The sequence below is a fragment of the Lipophrys pholis genome (assembly GCF_963383615.2).
Source record: "Lipophrys pholis genome assembly, chromosome: 22".
In the NCBI taxonomy this organism is placed as follows: Eukaryota; Metazoa; Chordata; class Actinopteri; order Blenniiformes; family Blenniidae; genus Lipophrys; species Lipophrys pholis.
Window position 1 is genome coordinate 3902431 of NC_137644.1, and position 19081 is coordinate 3921511.

Here is a 19081-nt window from a genome sequence, read left to right on the forward strand (position 1 = left end):
CTATCAGAAAATGCATCATGAAGAATGAAGAAACATCTTTGACTCTCACTGGTGTGTGACAACATATATTCTTCATGTCCAGATGTAACTGTTGATATTTTAGGTCCAGCAGTTGCTGTTCCAGAACCTTCTAACAATTTGTTCTGCAGCTTTTAGCTCATGATTAGCCTTTTTTAGTTTTCTTGGTCACAGACACAGTTTCTTTTCTCCGGTCCCCGACAAGTCACACACCCCGAACTCTGTCTGCTGCGCTCTTTTGCTTTGAATTCAGATTTTTCTTCTGAGGGATATATTTCTGGGTCTGTCAGTCATTGCAGCAGTAATGGAGGTTTTATCTGGCACTCTCGCAGCCCTCTGCCGTCATAGAGCGGTCGGGTCTTTCTGCTCTTTGTGAGCCGGAGCTTCAGCAGCTCTGCTCCTGGGTTCTTGCTCCATTGCCGGTGTGAAGAGGGAGGGAGCAGCGGGATGCCTGTGGCTGGCCAATCAGCTGCGACCAGGTTGGTGACATCACAGAGAGGAGAGGTGGAGCTGTGAGCCCCGGCAGGTGGACCTGACCGCCTGATAACGGCACGTGGCTGGAAGACAAATAACGACGTGGATGGATGGATGGATGGATGGATGGATGGATGGATGGATGGATGGATGGATGGATGGATGGATGGATGGATGGATGGATGGATTCTGTCCTGTTTTCAGGATTCATTGCAGTCTTGGTGTCCTCATGAAATGTTCACAACACAATTTTCTCCCAACATGATAAAAAGATAATCGGTGTTTCTGCCTTCAGCTGTCAGTGGTTATAACATGATGGCGGATCGATGTGTGAAACACGTCCAGATTTGGTATTTGAATGTCGCGGTAACATCAGGTGTTACAGTTTTTACTGCTTGCTTTCCACGTTTAGTATCAGCACCTCTTTTGTATTTGTAGATTTAAAGTATACAGCAGGCTTTTAGATAGTTTTTTTTTTTTATCACATAATAGTTCTCCAGCTCCGGACCTTGTCTATCTGACAGTTAATACACAGTCATTCTGCAGCCCGACACCTGAGTGACAGCGTCTGTGTCCCTGACCGTCAATTAGGAGCAGACCTCATTGACACACATGAAAAGCTGTGCGATTCAGTGATTTCAGTCATCGTGAGCGGCGCAGTTCATCATTACCCATGAACACCGCTGGATTTTGAAAAGCACGTGGCTGTTTTGATGGCCCTCCACCACTCGAGTGTCACTCAATGTTGTGTAGCTGTTTGTTTTCATGTGATTATTATTTTTTTTTCTCTCACGAGGCCAAATGGTGACTTTGCTTTAATGAGCTTCCCTTTCTACAAAAAAAAAAAAACACAAAAGCGGTAAGCGGTGTGTTTCAAAAGCCGATGGAGAGTTTTTAAACCAAGGCTGCTAAAGCTACGCCGTCACAATTACATCTAGTTACTCTGCTTTTGTTTCGCAATTTTGTCCTCCTTCCACACGTGAGATTCTCTTGCTTATTGAAAGTATATCGCCCTCTCTTAACGCCTTTACAGCCGCAAATCTACAAACCATGAAGTGGACATATATTTTTAAGATATATTAGTAATAATAATTAAATTGTGCTCATTTGAAGAGTTGACGACGCCGCATGAAAAGAGACTCCAAAGAGTCACTGAACAACGTTAGAAAAGTCCAAAATGTGACATTTTCCGACTGAAACAATTATGTACTTGTGAGCGGCCCAGAAGCTTGACTCAAGTGTCAACACTTGACGCTGTGATTACCATTTGACAAAAACATTGTTAATTACCAGTCAGGAGCTGAGTGAAGAGCTGGCTGCAAAACACCGCCGCACAAATGAAGCCTTTGCTCCCCTTCAGCACAGGTAGATAATGGGATTCCCATCTAGAAACACTCCGAGAGATTTTCCTCACGTCAAGTGGCAGAATCCTGTGGAAAATCTGTTCGATTTGACGGTAATATTTCAGTCAGGAGATTTCTGTCCGACGGTGCACCTATTCATTTGGACGTGGCTTTTATTTGTTCGGCTTTTTTTTTTTTTTTGAGGTGGGGCAACTCATTTGATATCTTTGGGTCTGGCAACCTTGTTTCATATAACGTCTTCCAGCTAAGGTAGCCTCGCCTCCACGTGTTGAATAATTTATGAGTGGCAATCCAGTACTATTGGATTGTGGAGGAGACTCAAAAGTTGAATTACAAAACATCACATTCTTTCATCTTATGAAGTTTTTTTTTCTTCTACAAAGTGCAGAGGTCAATTATGAGTCCTCTGGCAATAGCTGGTATGAATAAAACACCGCAGGGCTGCAAAACCTTGGGAGAGTTCCTCTGCTTGTGTAGATTATTGACGCTTTTACTCTTTTTGCTCCTCCTATCCTCAGGTAAAGAGTGGACCTTTGTCTGTGGTCCCCTGCCTGGTTCAAGCCTCCATCGCCTCCAGGCAAAACTCCCAATTTGCACCAGTCTGTTTTGACGCCAATTATTATAAAGCAAAATGTACTGGAATCACAATAAAACTGAAAACAATAAAAAAAAGGCCACCAGTATCATGGATTTTTAAGAAATCCTGTCGATTAATATGAATTTGATCTGTTCAGTTTTGCTCATCTCTCAGGCCACCGGTGCTCCTAAAACTCTAATTTATAATCCACAGAATTAAACAGTGTTTTTTGGTTATTGAAATGTTAAGTTGGAAACATTTAACCGAAATAGTCTCACAAAATTACCAACTCATTAGCATTATGTGCCATTTATTTAAAATACCTTTTGTGGAAAAGTATATACCTGACTAGAATTTACCATATTTCATGACTTATAGCTTTAAAAAGTGTCTAAATTGTTTTCCTATGCGTCTGTAAGAGGTTTACACGTTTAGTCCGATCTGTTATTTACAACCCTGGCTGGTAAAAAGGCCCATAAAGTGTCTCACATGTCTTCATAATCCATCAGGTTCTCTGACTGGACGTGACTTTTAAAAGAAAAGTTGGTTAAAAACACGTCAGGGTTTATGTGGATGTGGGAAAAAGTTTGAAGCCAAAAGCGTTGTGTTTTCTTTATTATTCAAATTCTAAAAACTCCAATGCAAGCAGCTCCAATTTCAATGTGGCATATAAGGAAGTTATCAGATCTGGTTACTTGCTGATTTTTCTAACACCCATCCGTCCACTAATCGCTTCCTTCAGAGGTTTTGAGTGGCAGCATGGAGATCAGACAGGCTCCGACGTCCCTGTCCACACGTCTTCCTCCGGCTCCTGGGGGGACCTCGAGCTGCTGGGTGACCAGCCTGGAGATAGAACCTCTCTGTTCAGACTCTCTGGTTCTGGGGGGGGTCATCCTAATGAATCCCTGAACAACCACAACGGGCTCCTCTCTATGTGCACATACACTCAGCAACTTCATTAGGTACATCTGTTCGCCTGTTAATGTAAATCACTGTTCCTCCAGTCTCATGTGATCGGCTCAGACTCTTTTTGCATGTGGACATGATTGGCTGGAGATGATGGAAAGAAAACAGCAACTCAAAGAACCTCCGGTCCCAACCTGCAATGTGCAGAAGAGATCTGAGAGCTTTTCCACCAGGGTGAAGCTTCAAGCCGATGAAGACCAGGCTGGTTGTTTACTGCTGTCAGCTAAGAACAGGAAGCTGAGGCTGCAGTTCACACAGGACCACCAGAACTGGACCAGAGGAGGTCTGAGGAGTCTCCACTTCTGTTGCCACATTCAGGCCAGGTTTACACATACCCAGGGTATTTAAAACAACAGCGATATTTCTCTGCGCTTGGGCCTTGCATTGACACATAAACGCAGCAATGAGTTTTCAGAGTCTCCAGTTGCATCTAAAGGGATGGAGGCGGAGATTTATGTCACAATTCATGACGTTGTGTTGTTTTCAGGATTCTGATTGGTTATCATGGCTTCATGCTTCTAGTTACACTGCCCCCTACAGGTTTGGCATGCTCATAATAGCTGTCAACGAGGTTCACTGCAAGTCGGTGTCAATGAAGATTTTTTGCAAACATAGAGGGGGAAATATCCTTTTTAAAAACAAAAAAAAACCTGGGTTGCTGTAAACGTGGCCTCAGACGGTAGGCCAAACTCTCCAAGCAACCTTTGCATAACCCTAAGAACACACACACACACACACACACACACACACACACACACACACACACACACACACACACACACACACACACACACACACACACACACACACACACACACACACACACACACCAGCAGATGTCAGTGTTGTGCTCTGTGAGCTGCAGATAAAACGTCAGACAGTCTCAGAGCCTCCTGAGCCTGATTATTGACGGCATGTCTTTCATCTGCACTTCATCTCCTGATGAAGCAAAACTGAACTGATCTTCGTCCTGAGCCGGAGCCACGCCCACCGCTCCTCCAGCAGCCAATCAGAGTGCTCGTAAACAGCGCAGCCCGGAAGACGGAAGTCGCGCTGTAGAAAAGCGCGCCTGGCTTGAAAGGGAGACGTTACCGCAGAGCAGAGTAAACACGGTAAATAAACCTAATCTTTTACTCTCGAAAGACTCTACATGTTCACACATCTGCGGACTCACTTCTAAGACTACTTCTAGTTTTAATACAGATCAGATTTCACAGATTCAATGGCGTAAATCACTAAATCTTTAACTTTTTAATGAGTCCAGATGTCCGGACATCTGCGGGGTCACGCCTAAAACTACTAGTTTAAGTAGTTGTGTCGACTCAGCTGTCCACTGAGTTTCCCTTCTGAACAGCAAACAGAAACATCGAGTGACAGTCAATCTGAGGTGGTTTTACATGAACTGACGTGATTTTATATGAACTGGAGTGATTTTACATGAACTGACGTGATTTTACATGAACTGAGAGCTTAATGCAGGTTGTAGTGTCGAGGTGTTGAGTAAAGTCTGATAAACTACAGTTTTCTAACAATAATGCTTCAGGTCAATTTGATCTGCTTTCAAAAGTTACATGTTAGTCCTTAGGTCTCCTTAGACTTAAATAATATAAATAAGTTCTATTGTGACCATATTTGCTGAGTTATGTCTGTTCTATTCTACAGGATTTGCCCCCATTAAAAAGAAACTGCCCTGACTGAATCTATTGCGGTCTGATGTTTGTCAGTCTCCTGCATTAAGGCTCTTCCATACTTATGTTGGCAGGCGTTCTCCTTTACTATATTTATGAAATTTCACGCCAGCAGTTGTGAGTCGCAGCTCTCTGCCTCGCCACCTGGCATTCCGAGACTCCATCAATCGTTTGATTTTATGATGCACAGATTGGGTTGGTACTTTTTAATCTCATTGTACTGGTGACAATGACAAAGTTTCTATTCTATTCTGTATTTGACGTAGTGTTTTTGAAGCTAAATAACACTTTATCGCCAGCACAAAGTGAACAACGAACCTTAGTATTGTGATCTGATCGTGAGCTGACAAAAACTCAAAATAGTGACTCTTGTCAGGTGTGCATCTCTCTTCCCTCCTTTGTTGTTTACGTTTGGAGAGTCACACTCATGGTGAAAACGTGACTTGTTGCATACGTGGCGTCAGTCCCTGAGACACAAGAAGAAAGCAATTCTATCTTTTTACTAAGGAATATTATAAGAATAGTAACTTGGATGATCTGATTACTCGTTTGGATCGTGTTAGATTACTTGTAATCGAAGACTTTTAAAAGTAATCTTGAGACCCACTTTTAATCTCTGGCTTTCAAACATGTTTTAGATTGTTTTATTGCTTACTCTTTTATTATAATTTAGAGTATATTATGTGAAGTACTTTGGCTTCAGCTGCAGCTGTTTTAAAGTTCTATATAAATAAAGCTGACTTGACTTGTTACTGAAAAGAAGTGGTCTTTTAGATCAGGGGTGGGCAACCCACGGCTCGCCAGCCGCATGCTGCTCTTTGCTTGTCATTGTGCTGCTCTTCGATACAGCACATTAGTTAAAAAAGAAGAAGAATAAGGTGTGTGTGCGTGTGTGTGTGTGTGTGTGTGCGTGGGGTCAATATAAGACAGGGAGAGACTGTATCTCTATTCATGGGTAATAATTTCATTGTGTTATAAATAATCTGGCTTAGAAAATACATGTATTTTCATGTTATGTCATTTTGTGTTTGTGTGAGAGGGAGTTTGTAAGCTTTGTCATTTTTGTGGCTCTTGACTGGTTGGCCACCCCTGCATTAGAGTAACGTGTTACTGTCAGCATCACTGATTAAAGGATGAACTACAGAAATAAGTGTAAAGTGTTTGATAGTTATTCACTATAGAGGAGAAACAAAATGATTGGGTGATTGTTTTCTACCCGATTCTTCAGCAACAGTCAAACAGAGCACATCAGTTTACGATAACATGAGGGTAACGTCTGGTGGACAGACAACAATTTCATCTTGATTGGGCTGGACCTCTGAAATGGTTTCAAAAATACCACCTGAATACAAACTGTCCTCATTGCTTTAGGAGTACAAAGAGTTTATATTTATTTAAATTTTCTTTACGAAACCTCAACATGATACATCACAAATATATTGTTGTAATGATGTCGACTTTCTCGTTATGCGAAATGACTGTCTGCAACAAACGATGTCTCATGTTCTGCATGTCAACAGATTTGACCAACCAGCTGCAGTTCTACTGCACTGGATGGGGTTGACAACAGGTCATATTTGTTAGAAAAAAACTAAGTCTGAAGCCCTGCAGGTGGAAAACATGTCTGAGGACTCGGTCAAGGCTGGTGTAACTTAGGAGAAGATGAAGAGCACGACATTGAGGAAGCAGACATCAACATAATCTACCAAAATGTTCACATTCATCCCAACACTTCACATATGGGACGGATGCGGCTTTAAAAAGCAGTGGTGCCCCGATGTTCCCGTGTGTTGCAGGTATCCGCTGTGCTGACAGCTCGTCGTCATCGTCACGGCCGCCATGAGTTTCTCTCCTTCTCCGCTGGCCGAGTTTGGGAGCTGCAGTGTCCAGGAGCAGAGAGAGCGCTGGGAGAGGAAACGCAGTCGCACGTCCAGAGAGCTGGTTCAGACTGAACAGGCCTACTGCCAGCGGCTGCAGCTCGTCACCACCGTACGTACGGCAGCGGTCCGCCAGCCATCGTTTGACTAACTCGTTAGGGTCGAGCACTGGAAGTGCAAAGAATTATTCTTTTTCTTTTTCATTACTATTATGTACTTTCTACTGCTGCACTAACTGCTGCATTTTTGACGACTAAAACGTGCTCCAGCGCTCGTAACAATTTGGACCCATGTCAGAAGTGGTGAACCATTTTACATTTGTGCGCATGTATCTGGCAAAATGGCTTCATAGCGCCCCCTACATGGTTTCCACATTTGTAACGTCTACTCTGGGAAACGCGTTTAACACGTTTCACCTATGTCCAAGAGATTTGGTAGACATGTGCAGCACGTCAGGCCGCACAACAATGTACCGGACACCCGTGCGCTGAACTCAACAGAAAGTCCGCCATCTTGTGTTATGAGTGACGTTTTGAAACGAGGGCCTCCGAGACATTAAGTTTTAGAGATCTAAAGTTTGGCCTGAATGTAGAACTGTCCTTCCCACAAGGGTATAAAAATTCGTCCTCCAGGTGGCGCTGGCTCTGTGACTGTATATTGTTCGGTGGGATTTATCAGGGCAGGACTGTGAGTTATACATCACTTCTTGTTTCAGCATGATTGTCCGTTGTATGGCTTTCAGGAAAAATAAGTTCCACTCAGGTGTAATGGTGTGATCAGTCACTGAAATAAATGGTGTCATGTTAACTGATGTCCTCACATCAGTTGTGAGGGAATAACTGTCCGTCCCCGAAAGCTGCACTTGAATCCTCCCGTCCAGGCAGCTCGTACTGGACATCGAGCAAGCTTTCTGGGACCAACTGGTTTCGGTGCGCGACTTGCCATCTTGTCTCGTGTTGCACTTTAACTTCGGAGCGGTCACGTGACGATGTCACATCCAAAAAGTTTATTACCTGTCATCTCCCGAAACAACGGTGAGGAGAATCTTTTTAGAAAACTGGTAGTTTCAATAGTATTAAATTGAAAACTCAACCACACATACATGAGTATCACTCATTATTTAAGCATTAAATAAATTATATTTATTAATCTATAGACCTATGTGCAGCAGATTAAATGTATTTTTTTTTTCACGACAGGATTGAAACTGATACTGTTTCTATTTTCGGGATATTTTATTAGCATATTATCGCCCAACCCTAATTATTATTCCTTCTTTTCCATCTGGACGCAGGTCAGAAGAGGCAAAAAGGTTTGATATTACATGGACATTGTGCATGTGTCTGGCAAAATGGCTCATAGGCCAAAATACACTGTCAGTCACAGCGCCACCTGGGGGACATGCTTCCAACTACTGAACAGCAAGGATGGCCAGGACCCATTCACTGCTGCTTTCAGCTTTAAGTTCATTATATTTCCCATTATGGATTTAACAGGACGAAGAAAATAAACCTATATAGGAGAAAAAAGTGATAATAAAGAACGACAGTCAAGAAGTCACAACAGCGCAGACGAATTGTTAACGAACACGAACCCACTGGGAATGCACCTGAGTTTTACTGAGGATATAGAGTATTGGCTGTTGGCAGTACACTTCCTTCCTCTCCTGGGACAGAACAGGTATTGTTCCGTTGATAAAAAATACACAGCAAATACAGTTAATTTGCTATTTATGAGGAAAAGCCTGAATATACCTTCAACGCTGTAAGGAAGGTTCTACTGCTGCATTAAAGCTGCGCTCTTTCATACAGTCCGTGTACTTCAAGGTAGCCTTCATGCTCCTCTTGCTCCCCGCCGAGGGAACAGACTTTTCCACCCACCGTCGAAGCCTAATTCCTACACAATTACTCACCCCCCACCTGTCTACTCCAATTAGGAGTCATTTTAGGCCTAATGCGCGTACAATTTGCTAATCTCATTTTCACTCCAAATGACTTGAGGCCAGCACAGCTGTCGTGTTATTGTCACTGTTGTGGTACAACATCCTTCTGTGGTCACGCTTCATATGAAGCATGCAGACATACAGTCTCCGTGGTTACAGGACAGTTCAGGCGGTGTGGTTAGGGTACGTTCCTCCGGGTTGTTTAAAAACGTTTTGGGGTGCCGGGCAGAAAGCGTCCCCGTCTCAAACATATGTCCACTAATCACAAGCACATGCGGTCACAGCGGCGGGAGGCTTGCAGCCGATTGTAACAGAACTTCCTCTCCCTCGGCTCTGCTCTTCCTCACAGTTCTTTGTGGAGATCCTGAAGGCCAAAGGCACCCTGAGGCAGGACATCAGAGAAGCCATCTTCAGTTCAATTAAAGCCATTCATTCAGCAAACCAGTAAGTATTCCCTGAATAATTTAGAAAAGAGCTGTGCTTTGGGGCTGGTGGTGGGAGATGGTGTTAAGGGAAAGGCATAAGGAGTTTGTCTTTTGTTTAAAAAGCAGATGAGATAAACTTTTAGTTGACCAAAGCATAGATGTTATCGTCACCATTAGCAATGTTACGGTGCTGCAGGTTCTCCTCCTTAGTGGGTACATTACCGAGTGTCAGCTGACTAATATCACAAACAAAGAGTTGTCTGTGCGGCTGTTTAATGTGTCTTGACAATGGGAGACAAACACCCGAAACCTTGATAACGTCAGACTACTAGTTGATTTGGCCGAATGATGAAAACAACAAATGGAATGGATGCCAAGAAAAAGAACTAGAAAGCCCAACTGGACAGACGAGCGGTGCCTGCTGGAAGCTCGTCCCAACAAACAGTGTTCCTGCACGATCGAGCCGGTAGTGTGTCATTAATCGTTGTCGTTACACAAACGGAGAACGTCTTTCTTTTCTGTCTTTCCACCATCTTGTCTGTTTAGGAAACTTCTAGGCTTCTTAAAAGTCCTCCTCACTCCTTTTAACGGTTTTCCACCTTAAAATCTCTCTTAGGGCTTAAGATGCTTTGTGAATTACTTTTATCCGAGTAAGTAAAAAAATGTTAAGAGTGACGTCACTAAGTGCTACTTTTAGCCTGTCCTTTATGGCTCCTGGCGCGCGAAGCGACGACCAATAGGGGATCGACTCCACTCGCTGTCTGGAAGTGGGCGGGGCTAGCAGAGCCGCTGTGAAAAAAAACTGAGGATTCACACGCAGAGAGTTACGAACCGAAGCAAAAACACAGCAGGACACAAACAAGTGAAATATATGGCCAGGGCAGTAACAATTGCACTTTACATTAGTAAATCTCAAAGTGTTAAAACCAATACGAGCCAAAGCGACAGTTTAAAACACTTTCAAAGCAGCAATAAAAAGTCAACAAGTGCTGGGAAACAAGAATGTTTGTAGTCCTTTTTGAAAACAATCAGCTGTCTGTGGAGCCCCAGATGGTCGGGAAGTGAATTCCATAGGCGGGGGGCAGCAGAAGGCCCAGTCAGCCATGGTCCTGAGTTTGGTCCTCGGGATAGATGTGGCTTCTGAAGTCAAGTTTTATTTAGTATTTATTTTGTATACATCTTTGTATACATTATCTGTATTTATATTGTTGACATCTTTATATTGGTTCAGTTATGCGATTTTAAATACGTGTGTTTCTTTTGGTTCGTTCAACGTCAGCCCCACAATTTATCACATGTCACAGTGTAGTATTTAGGAGTCCGCAATTCATTAGAATGCACAATTTAAGGTTTATTTTAACAAGTGTTTGTCGGGGGTAAACCTATGTTTTGCTCCATTTATTGACACAGTCTGTCAAGTCACGAACTTATAAGAATGGAAGAATGTGGAGAGTAAAGTGTGGCGTGTGAACCTGTGACGTCCGAGGACCTTCCGATATGTAGCGAGTCCAGTGCTCACCATGGCAGGCTCCAGCCGGTGGATTGGGAATCCCATTTCCAGACTAAATCTTCATAGTAGTGGGCTCCCTCAGGCCTTCATCCTCAGCAGAGTGACAGGATTTCGGCTACAATGAAGATGGAAGTATGAGTTACCCAGTGTGATGTGTTGGATAAATGGCTCCCATGCATCTTTATTACCAGCTTCTTATTGTATTAGTGGCTGATCCATAATAACAAACTCCATTTAAAAATGCTCCAGGAAGACACACCGTGTTAGTGCGAGCCTGATTTACCATTACTAAGTGACTGATAATACATTTATCCTTATTTTTCCACTTGCTTCCACTCTGACATTTGGTGCACACACTCCATAATAATGATACAGGAAGAAGTGGGAGAAACAACATAATTAGTTTTCATGGCGAGATATGTGGGGAGTGACACCATTCAGGGGCTGTAGGTACACGCATTGCTACTCCGTCAGCAGGTTCCCCATTAGCCTGAATGAACCAGAGGAACCAGACTCAGATGTGGAGAAATCTGCATAACCAGCCTCAGACTTTCTGCTATTCCGGTTGGAGGTTAGAGGAAGAGAAGACGGAGTAATAGAAACTCCTTTTATTCATTTGATCAAATGAGATACTTGTCAAAATTGTTGAAAGTTCCTCATTTTATTGAAAACATTCCTGAATTGTCACATGAACTACAATTTGGGTAGATATTGCAAAACTTTGTACTGTGGACGTTTTTAGGCAGAGAGGTGGTGCTGCTGCCGCCCAGACCAGGGCTCCGAGGTCTTGGACGTGGCAAAGGTGAGGGGCTTATGGTCCACAAAAGCAGTAAATTGCCGGCCTTCCAACAGAAACCTAAAATGATGGATGGCAAGGAAAAGAGCCAAGAGTTTTCTGTCAAATGTACTGTACTTCCTGAAAAACGGCAGTTCACATACCGGCCCCATACCACACCGTTGGTGAGCGCTACCGGTGCCGTTGGAGATGGGTGCGCGAGCATGGCGGTGTTAGAAGATGCAACCTTGGCCTTCTCGAAAGCCAGGATCCTTTCTGGGAACCAGTCCACGTCCTGCTTGGCCTTTCCGTCCCTCAGCGCTTCATACATGGGACGCATCAGATGAGCCCGATGAAGTGGTTGTAAAAGTTGTAAAAGTTCACCATGCCCAGGAACTTCTGCAGTGACTTGACGGTTTGCGGGCTCTTAAAAGCAGCGATTGCTTCCGCCTTTTAGGTAGCGATACTTCCGGCGATAACTCCGCCCCCAGCTGATGACGCGTCTGGCTCCTCTCTGGCCCAGCGACGAAGTGGGGCCAGCGTAGCACCAGTGTAACTCCTGTTTGGCCGGAGCTTTGGCGGTGGAAAGACAAAGACCTGGTGCGAAGTCTGGCCTTGGCGCCGAACTAGCACCTGGTTCTTTCCGGTGGAAAAGCCCCCACAGTGTACTCTTTTTTTTTTTTTTTTTTTTTTTAAGGTAAACATATTTTTCAGCTCCAGATGGATTTCTTTAGAAGAAAGTGGGTAAAAACTTCTCATTTTATCAGAAAGGTTGCAGACGCCTGTGCCACATCATTCTCCATTTCTATAAGTTCATAGAGAACAGACAGCAGCAAGGAGAAGCTGAATCCTCCAATTATCTCCAGCTGCTAAAATGACAAACAGGAATCAGGTACTTGAAAGAGCTTTCAGGAACATCCAATCGAGGGGTGGGGGGGTGTCATAAAAATGGGAGGTGCAGTCTGAGAGCAACATCAAACAGTTGCACAGGGACACTGCATGTCAGCACAACAGGAGGCCTCATACTGCTCAGCCACAGCAGTGGTGTTAAACTCTAGTTCAGGAATCACTTAACGGCCAATTTAAAATGCTAGACATTCTAACCTCTAGATACAGTAAAACCTCATGTAGGGACGCCCTAAAATCCAAAGGCAAGTGTCCCCTGAAGACAGGTGTTCTCTCTTCGGAGGGACGTGCCATGAGGACAAATTGTAGCACCAAATATGTTATGGTTATTTAAAAGCACATAACTGAACCAATACAAATATGTTTACAATATATATACATATACAGTAGAACCTCTGACATGTGGACCCGGTAAGAGCGGACACCCTGTACTGGGTATTCATGTGTATTATATACACACGTTTAATCGTGTAGCACCCACGGCCCACGAACAGTCATGCAATGCGAAAAGCAGAGCAGCACCGTGCTGCGGGGAAGCGGCGAATATTCAGATCTCAAAACGAATCTCCTGACACCACAACGTCTGAATATTCTTATAATCGGGTCCAGCCCAAGTATTTTGGCCGTTTTAGTGTCGCTCAACTTAAAATTTGCCAGGAAACCCTGTCCGATGTCCACGTTCAGCAGGCTGTCCTCTCATTACGGTGAGTTAACAGTTAAATATGTGTCCATGCACAGTGACGTGTCCGCCCAGTTCAGGGTGTCGCTCTTACCGGGTCTACTCCTCAGAGGTTCTACTGTAATCCAAACTCCCCCATGTTAGTAGTGAAGTAGTGAAGCAGCTTTCAGTGCTGCACTGCTGATGTCTGGAGTCCGGAGAGTAGTGATGGGTACCTTTCACTTTTAAGCCTCGTTTCCACAGTGCCCCTTGGTGCCGGTGCCAGTCGGTTGGGGTCGGCTATCTGTAACCAGACCCATATCAGTGCCGCGTTTCCATTACACGGGATTCGGTTTGAAATGTAGGCGGGGTTACGAACGGTTGTGTAATCACGCAGGATGTGACGCCATAACGGGAGGATATTTTCAAAGAAGTGACCTGATTGCTGCCGGACAACTGATTGGAAATGGCTGCTTGCTGGGAGAACAGCGGTCGTCACGGACCAATGAGCAGACGGCAGTGTTGAAGCTCCTCCCCCTCATATCCGGCACATTGTGCCTGGTACCCCAAGTGGAGGGGTAGCGAGAAATGGTTACCAATGGTACCGGTTGGTAACGGTTCTGAGTCAGTGGAAACGCACAACAACCGGTTCCGACCTGACCCGTACCGGCACCAAGGGGCACTGTGGAAACGAGGTCCCGATATACGGTCCTGATACCTGGTACCTGGGAATCGATACCGGTACTTGATACTTTTATGTATGTTTATGTGGCAAAAAAAAAAAAAATTTTTTAATAATAATAAAAGCGGATTTATTTCTCAATATATAAACTATAACAAATATATCAGAAAAACAACATCCAAGTGTTTGTATTGTAACATTGCAGTTGTTTCACAAGTTTCGACAGTGTTTTTTCTTAATAATGCACAAATTCAATCCCAGCTCCATGTCCTCCTATTCCTTGCCCCTCTGGAAACACTGTGTGATGAGCTACATCGAGGCCAATTAAGTTCATGAGCGATCTCTTCAACCTGGAGAAACATCTAGTGCTGAACCAGGAACTTCCTCAGATTAGAAGCATTCCCGCCACTGTCCTCGCACTTCACGTCGCAGATATTTCATCGCGCATAATCAGCATCGCGTTTTGAAAAGCAGAGCCTCTCGAGCGCTCTGTATGCTCTGCATGCTCTGCATGCTGCTCTGCTGACTGAACCCTTACTGACATTATGCTCGTGTGCCTGCAATGCTGGGTTCAATTCCGGCTCGTAAAATCGCCGACTCTTCCACTCTCACAGTCGCAAGGGTGCGTTTAGGTACCGAAACACGGTACCGCCTGGTTTTACATGAATCGTTACTCGGTGGTACCGACGACATTTTGGTTGGTACCTATAAAAGTACCGAATTCGGTACCCTTCCCTACCAGAGGGGCCAACCTCTGGGGTCCAGACTGACCTCAGCTTCAGTGCTGCGCTGTGACCTCTCCTACAAGTTAGGAACAGCTTTGTTCAAAATTGCAGTTACTTTGGAGTCATTGTCCCTCTTGTGGACCAGTTTTGGTCCATGGGCCACGTGTTTGACGGCACCAAACCCCACCATGCTGCTTCGCTGCCGTTTGTCACTAGATGACAGAGGTACAACATATCCTTTTATTAAGCAGTCATTTCTGTCTCCCTGTTTTGACACTTAGTATTCCTCAGTACAAGCCTGATCCAAATGAAGGCGCCTCCGCCGCTATTGTTTGGTCGAGGTTGTCTTCACCCGATGTCGCAACTGCTTGGAATTAATGTGGATTAGCGTGACACACACAGAGTGCTAATGTTATCTCCAGTGTGCCGCTGATGGCCAGACAATTTAATTGCTGTGAAAAAGGTATAAAAAATTGAATCCTTAATTTCATATTTATCACAATAGCCTCTGGCAGAGAAGGGGAGGAAAAAAAAACGGAAACCGAGTTTTTCCCGCCCTTTGCCCTTGTTAGAAGCCTCTCGGCTGCTCCTGCATCTCCTGATTATGAACAGAGCCTACCTTAGTGCGCTACTTCATTAAAATCTATTTAAATCAACTTCAACGGCAAAGTGCTGCTGCTTCTTCTTCTTCTTCTTTTTCCAAAACACAAGTCTCTGAGAACATCATTAGTGTGTGTGTGTGTGTGTGTGTGTGTGTGTGTGTGTGTGTGTGTGTGTGTGTGTGTGTGTGTGTGTGTGTGTGTGTGTGTGTGTGTGTGTGTGTGTGTGTGTGTGTGTGTGTGTGTGTGTGTGTGTGTGTGTGTGTGTGTGTGTGTGTGTGTGTGTGTTTTAACAAGCTCCTTCAGTGTCAACACCCCACCGGTTGTGTCCGTGTTGCTGTAACGTGCCTGACAGGCTCCACCACAGCTCTGCCTCCTCCTTGATCCACTTGTTTATTTCCTGAGTTCAGTGGGCCTGTTCCCACTACAAAGTGGCCCCGGTGGCCCTAAAGGTAGACCCCCTGTCTGGGTCCCAGTAAATATGTCGCCCACGGGGGGGGGGGCTTCAAACAGCCTGCTGAAGCAGCCATTAGGAAGGAAGAATTCCTCTGAACTTTGCTCAACCTCCACACTTCTTCTAAACATGTCTGCCTTTGCTGAAGCGATGCTTCAGATGTGATCTTGCTTTATTTAACTTCTCTTCTTCCCCCCCCGATGCAGAGGAGCATTCGCAGGCGCTAATGTGCAGGAGCTCAAAGCCCAGTGTGATTTGACTGGAGGCTAAATGCTCGCTGGAGGGGCTTTAAAATGAGTCAAATGTCTGCGATGCACTTAAAGGATAAAACACTTCCTGGACTGAGTAAAAAACACGTCGTGATTCCAGTTAGGACAGTTCATACGTGAAGTATGATCAACGTATGATGACTCCAGAAGAGAATCACAGCCTGAAAAAGACTATAACTCTGTTTTTCCTTTTTATTTATTTTTTAATCTGATTCATGAAATCAAAATTCTGAGATTTTGGTCAGATTACAATTTTTTTCAGGCACATTATTGAAGGTTTCACTGATCCTCTTCTGGAAAGATCTTCTTCGTATCTGTTATTTTAAGAACATGCAGAAATTCTTCTGTGTGATTGAGCTCTGACTAGATTCTGTATATGGTTTGTTGGTAGATTCACAGTTTTCCATTGCGAATTCTGTCCTGGAACTTCATGTTTGTTAATGACATGTGTCTGCATGAGCGTTTCCTCTTCAAAGGAATAAACAACATAAATCTAAAGCTTAATTAGTATTCTTAAACAGCAGTTTTTCTTCCTGCTTGGTAAGACAATGCTCACAAAATAAGTTTGATCAGGTTCCAATTTTACCTTTAAGACTGAGAAGTGTGCCGTTTAAAGTTTTGCAATTTGGTTTGAAATGGCTGACGTTGTTTTGTTTTTGTAGATCTCTGCTGGTGCATTTGGAGAATGGCTTCTTTGGAAAGGGCCTGGACCAGTTCTGCTTACATCTGCACCTCTACAACACGTACGTGGACAACATGTACAACGCCAGGAAAGTGCTGGAGGTACGTCCAGCCTGCTCGCACGAGTCTGCCGCGTCACTCACATCTCGGTCACTCCTAACAGCCATCACAACCAGACCTTTAAATTATTCAACTGCTGAAACAAAAACAGAACTAGAGCGTCACTCGGTAGAGTGCGTACCTTTGCCCATTTGTCACCATGGAAACCATCGGATTACAAGGTTATTTGATCCACCACTCTTTCCATCATTTGTCGTGGTTGTTTGAATTGCTTCATGTTGTTGCTGTGTTAAAGTTAAACGATGTTCTGATTGTTCCTATTCTTTTGTGTTGCTTGGCTGCGCCATTCGAGTGAGCTGGCATGTGATTGGCAGAGAGTAGAAAAGGGGGGTGGGGAGTGGTTAGCAGCGTGCCAGCAGGCAGCGGATGGCAGCGTCAGCCCTGATGGAGTAAATCTCTTCCCTCCCCGGGATCTGTTTGATCCCAAAACATAATGGATTGGTCCTTGGATGATGACAAATCATCCCTGAACATGCCATTCGGGTCAATAGCTTCAGCAAAAACTTGTTAACATACATACATACATACATACATACATACATACATACATACATACATACAAATTGATAAATAAGTAAATACACGCAAACAACTTTCATTGGCGAAGGTAAAGTACATTTGCTAGTTGCTAGAAAAGCGGTCAAAACGAAGCTTAAGCCACAATCAATCTTTAAATATATTAATTTCCACCAAAAATAGAAAGGATGTCCGCCATGTTGTGTCTTCCTGTCGGGAGTAACTTGGTAGCCAAGTGACCTGAAGTCTGCCTATAGAAGAGAATAGGCAGATGAGCCCTTTTGTGACGTTTTTCACCTGTGGACAAACGTAGGTATTACACCATTTGGAGTGAGACTGGGTTGATCACAATTTTAATGTTTGGATTAACATTGTGTAGTAGCTTTCCTCATGAGACATTAAATCCTGTCGGCTCAATGCTTTGGTCTGTGAACAGTTTGATCCTCTGAACAGTTTGATCCTCTGCTCTATGAACAGTTTGATCCTCTGAACAGTTTGATCCTCTGGTCTGTGAACAGTTTGATCCTCTGGTCTGTGAACAGTTTGATCTTCTGGTCTGTGAACAGTTTGATCTTCTGAACAGTTTGATCCTCTGGTCTGTGAACAGTTTGATCCTCTGAACAGTTTGATCCTCTAGTCTATGAACAGTTTGATCCTCTGGTCTATGAACAGTTTGATCCTCTGAACAGTTTGATCCTCTGAACAGTTTGATCCTCTGGTCTGTGAACAGTTTGATCCTCTGAACAGTTTGATCCTCTGAACAGTTTGATCCTCTGGTCTGTGAACAGTTTGATCCTCTGAACAGTTTGATCCTCTGAACAGTTTGATCTTCTGGTCTGTGAACAGTTTGATCCTCTGGTCTGTGAACAGTTTGATCCTCTGAACAGTTTGATCCTCTGGTCTGTGAACAGTTTGATCCTCTGAACAGTTTGATCCTCTGGTCTGTGAACAGTTTGATCCTCTGAACAGTTTGATCCTCTGAACAGTTTGATCCTCTGAACAGTTTGATCCTCTAGTCTATGAACAGTTTGATCCTCTGAACAGTTTGATCCTCTAGTCTATGAACAGTTTGATCCTCTGGTCTGTGAACAGTTTGATCCTCTGAACAGTTTGATCCTCTGAACAGTTTGATCTGGACTGAATTATGGAAGTTCTGAATCGTTTGTGCTCTCTCTGCATGTTGTAATGTGGTGATGACGGCGTATTAGAGCCTCCTCCGGCTCTGACTCTGGTCACAGATGTTCTATTCTCTCATACAAACATGCTGGTTACCGTGGAGATGGAGACGCTGTCCTCCATCAGTACATCTACTGAAAGACGAGGACATGGCTCGCAGCTGCCAATTAGCAGTCAAAGAGTGGCGCTAAAGAAGGCCCGTTATGATGCTGCTAATATTTATCCTCCGAAGTTACTGACAGTTCATCAGGACACCAGACCGCAACGTGTCCTCGGGAAAAAAAAGGAGCAGAACATGTCAGGTTTAAAGCCGTGAGAGAGAGAATCTGCTCACTCTTACTTAAACACGGCTGCAGAGTTATTTGGACGTGGATGACAAGAAGAGACCTTTGCCATGTAAACGTTGACACATATTCGTGCTGACATGAGGAGCAAATGAATATTTAATGACATTTGCAGGACTGCCTCGCCCCTCCACCTTGCCATCTGTCAGTGGGAAATGCAGCTTAATCAGTGACAGTGTGGCTGCGAGTCAGCCGGGGAACGCCGCCAGAAAGCAGCATGAAAATGAGGCGGGGTCAGTCAAGTGTCCATCAGAGGCTCCAACAGGCATACAGATGCTGGACGGACTTCATTCTCTGGATGATAATCTCTTTCTAATACCTGATGTCCTGATGAG

At 44.1% G+C, this 19081-nt stretch overlaps 1 protein-coding gene across 1 annotated transcript in view; it reads left to right on the forward strand.

Moving 5' to 3' along the window:
• Positions 1–4435: 4435 nt before the first annotated feature.
• arhgef39 (Rho guanine nucleotide exchange factor (GEF) 39) overlaps positions 4436–19081 on the forward strand; it is a 58486-nt gene continuing 43840 nt past the window's right edge. Inside the window, exons 1-4 of the mRNA XM_080492089.1 lie at positions 4436–4511; positions 6884–7076; positions 9256–9350; positions 16572–16692. Of these exons, the coding sequence (XP_080348215.1) occupies positions 6927–7076; positions 9256–9350; positions 16572–16692 (366 nt within the window). The 5' untranslated portion in view covers positions 4436–4511; positions 6884–6926. The remainder of the gene's footprint in view (positions 4512–6883; positions 7077–9255; positions 9351–16571; positions 16693–19081) is intronic.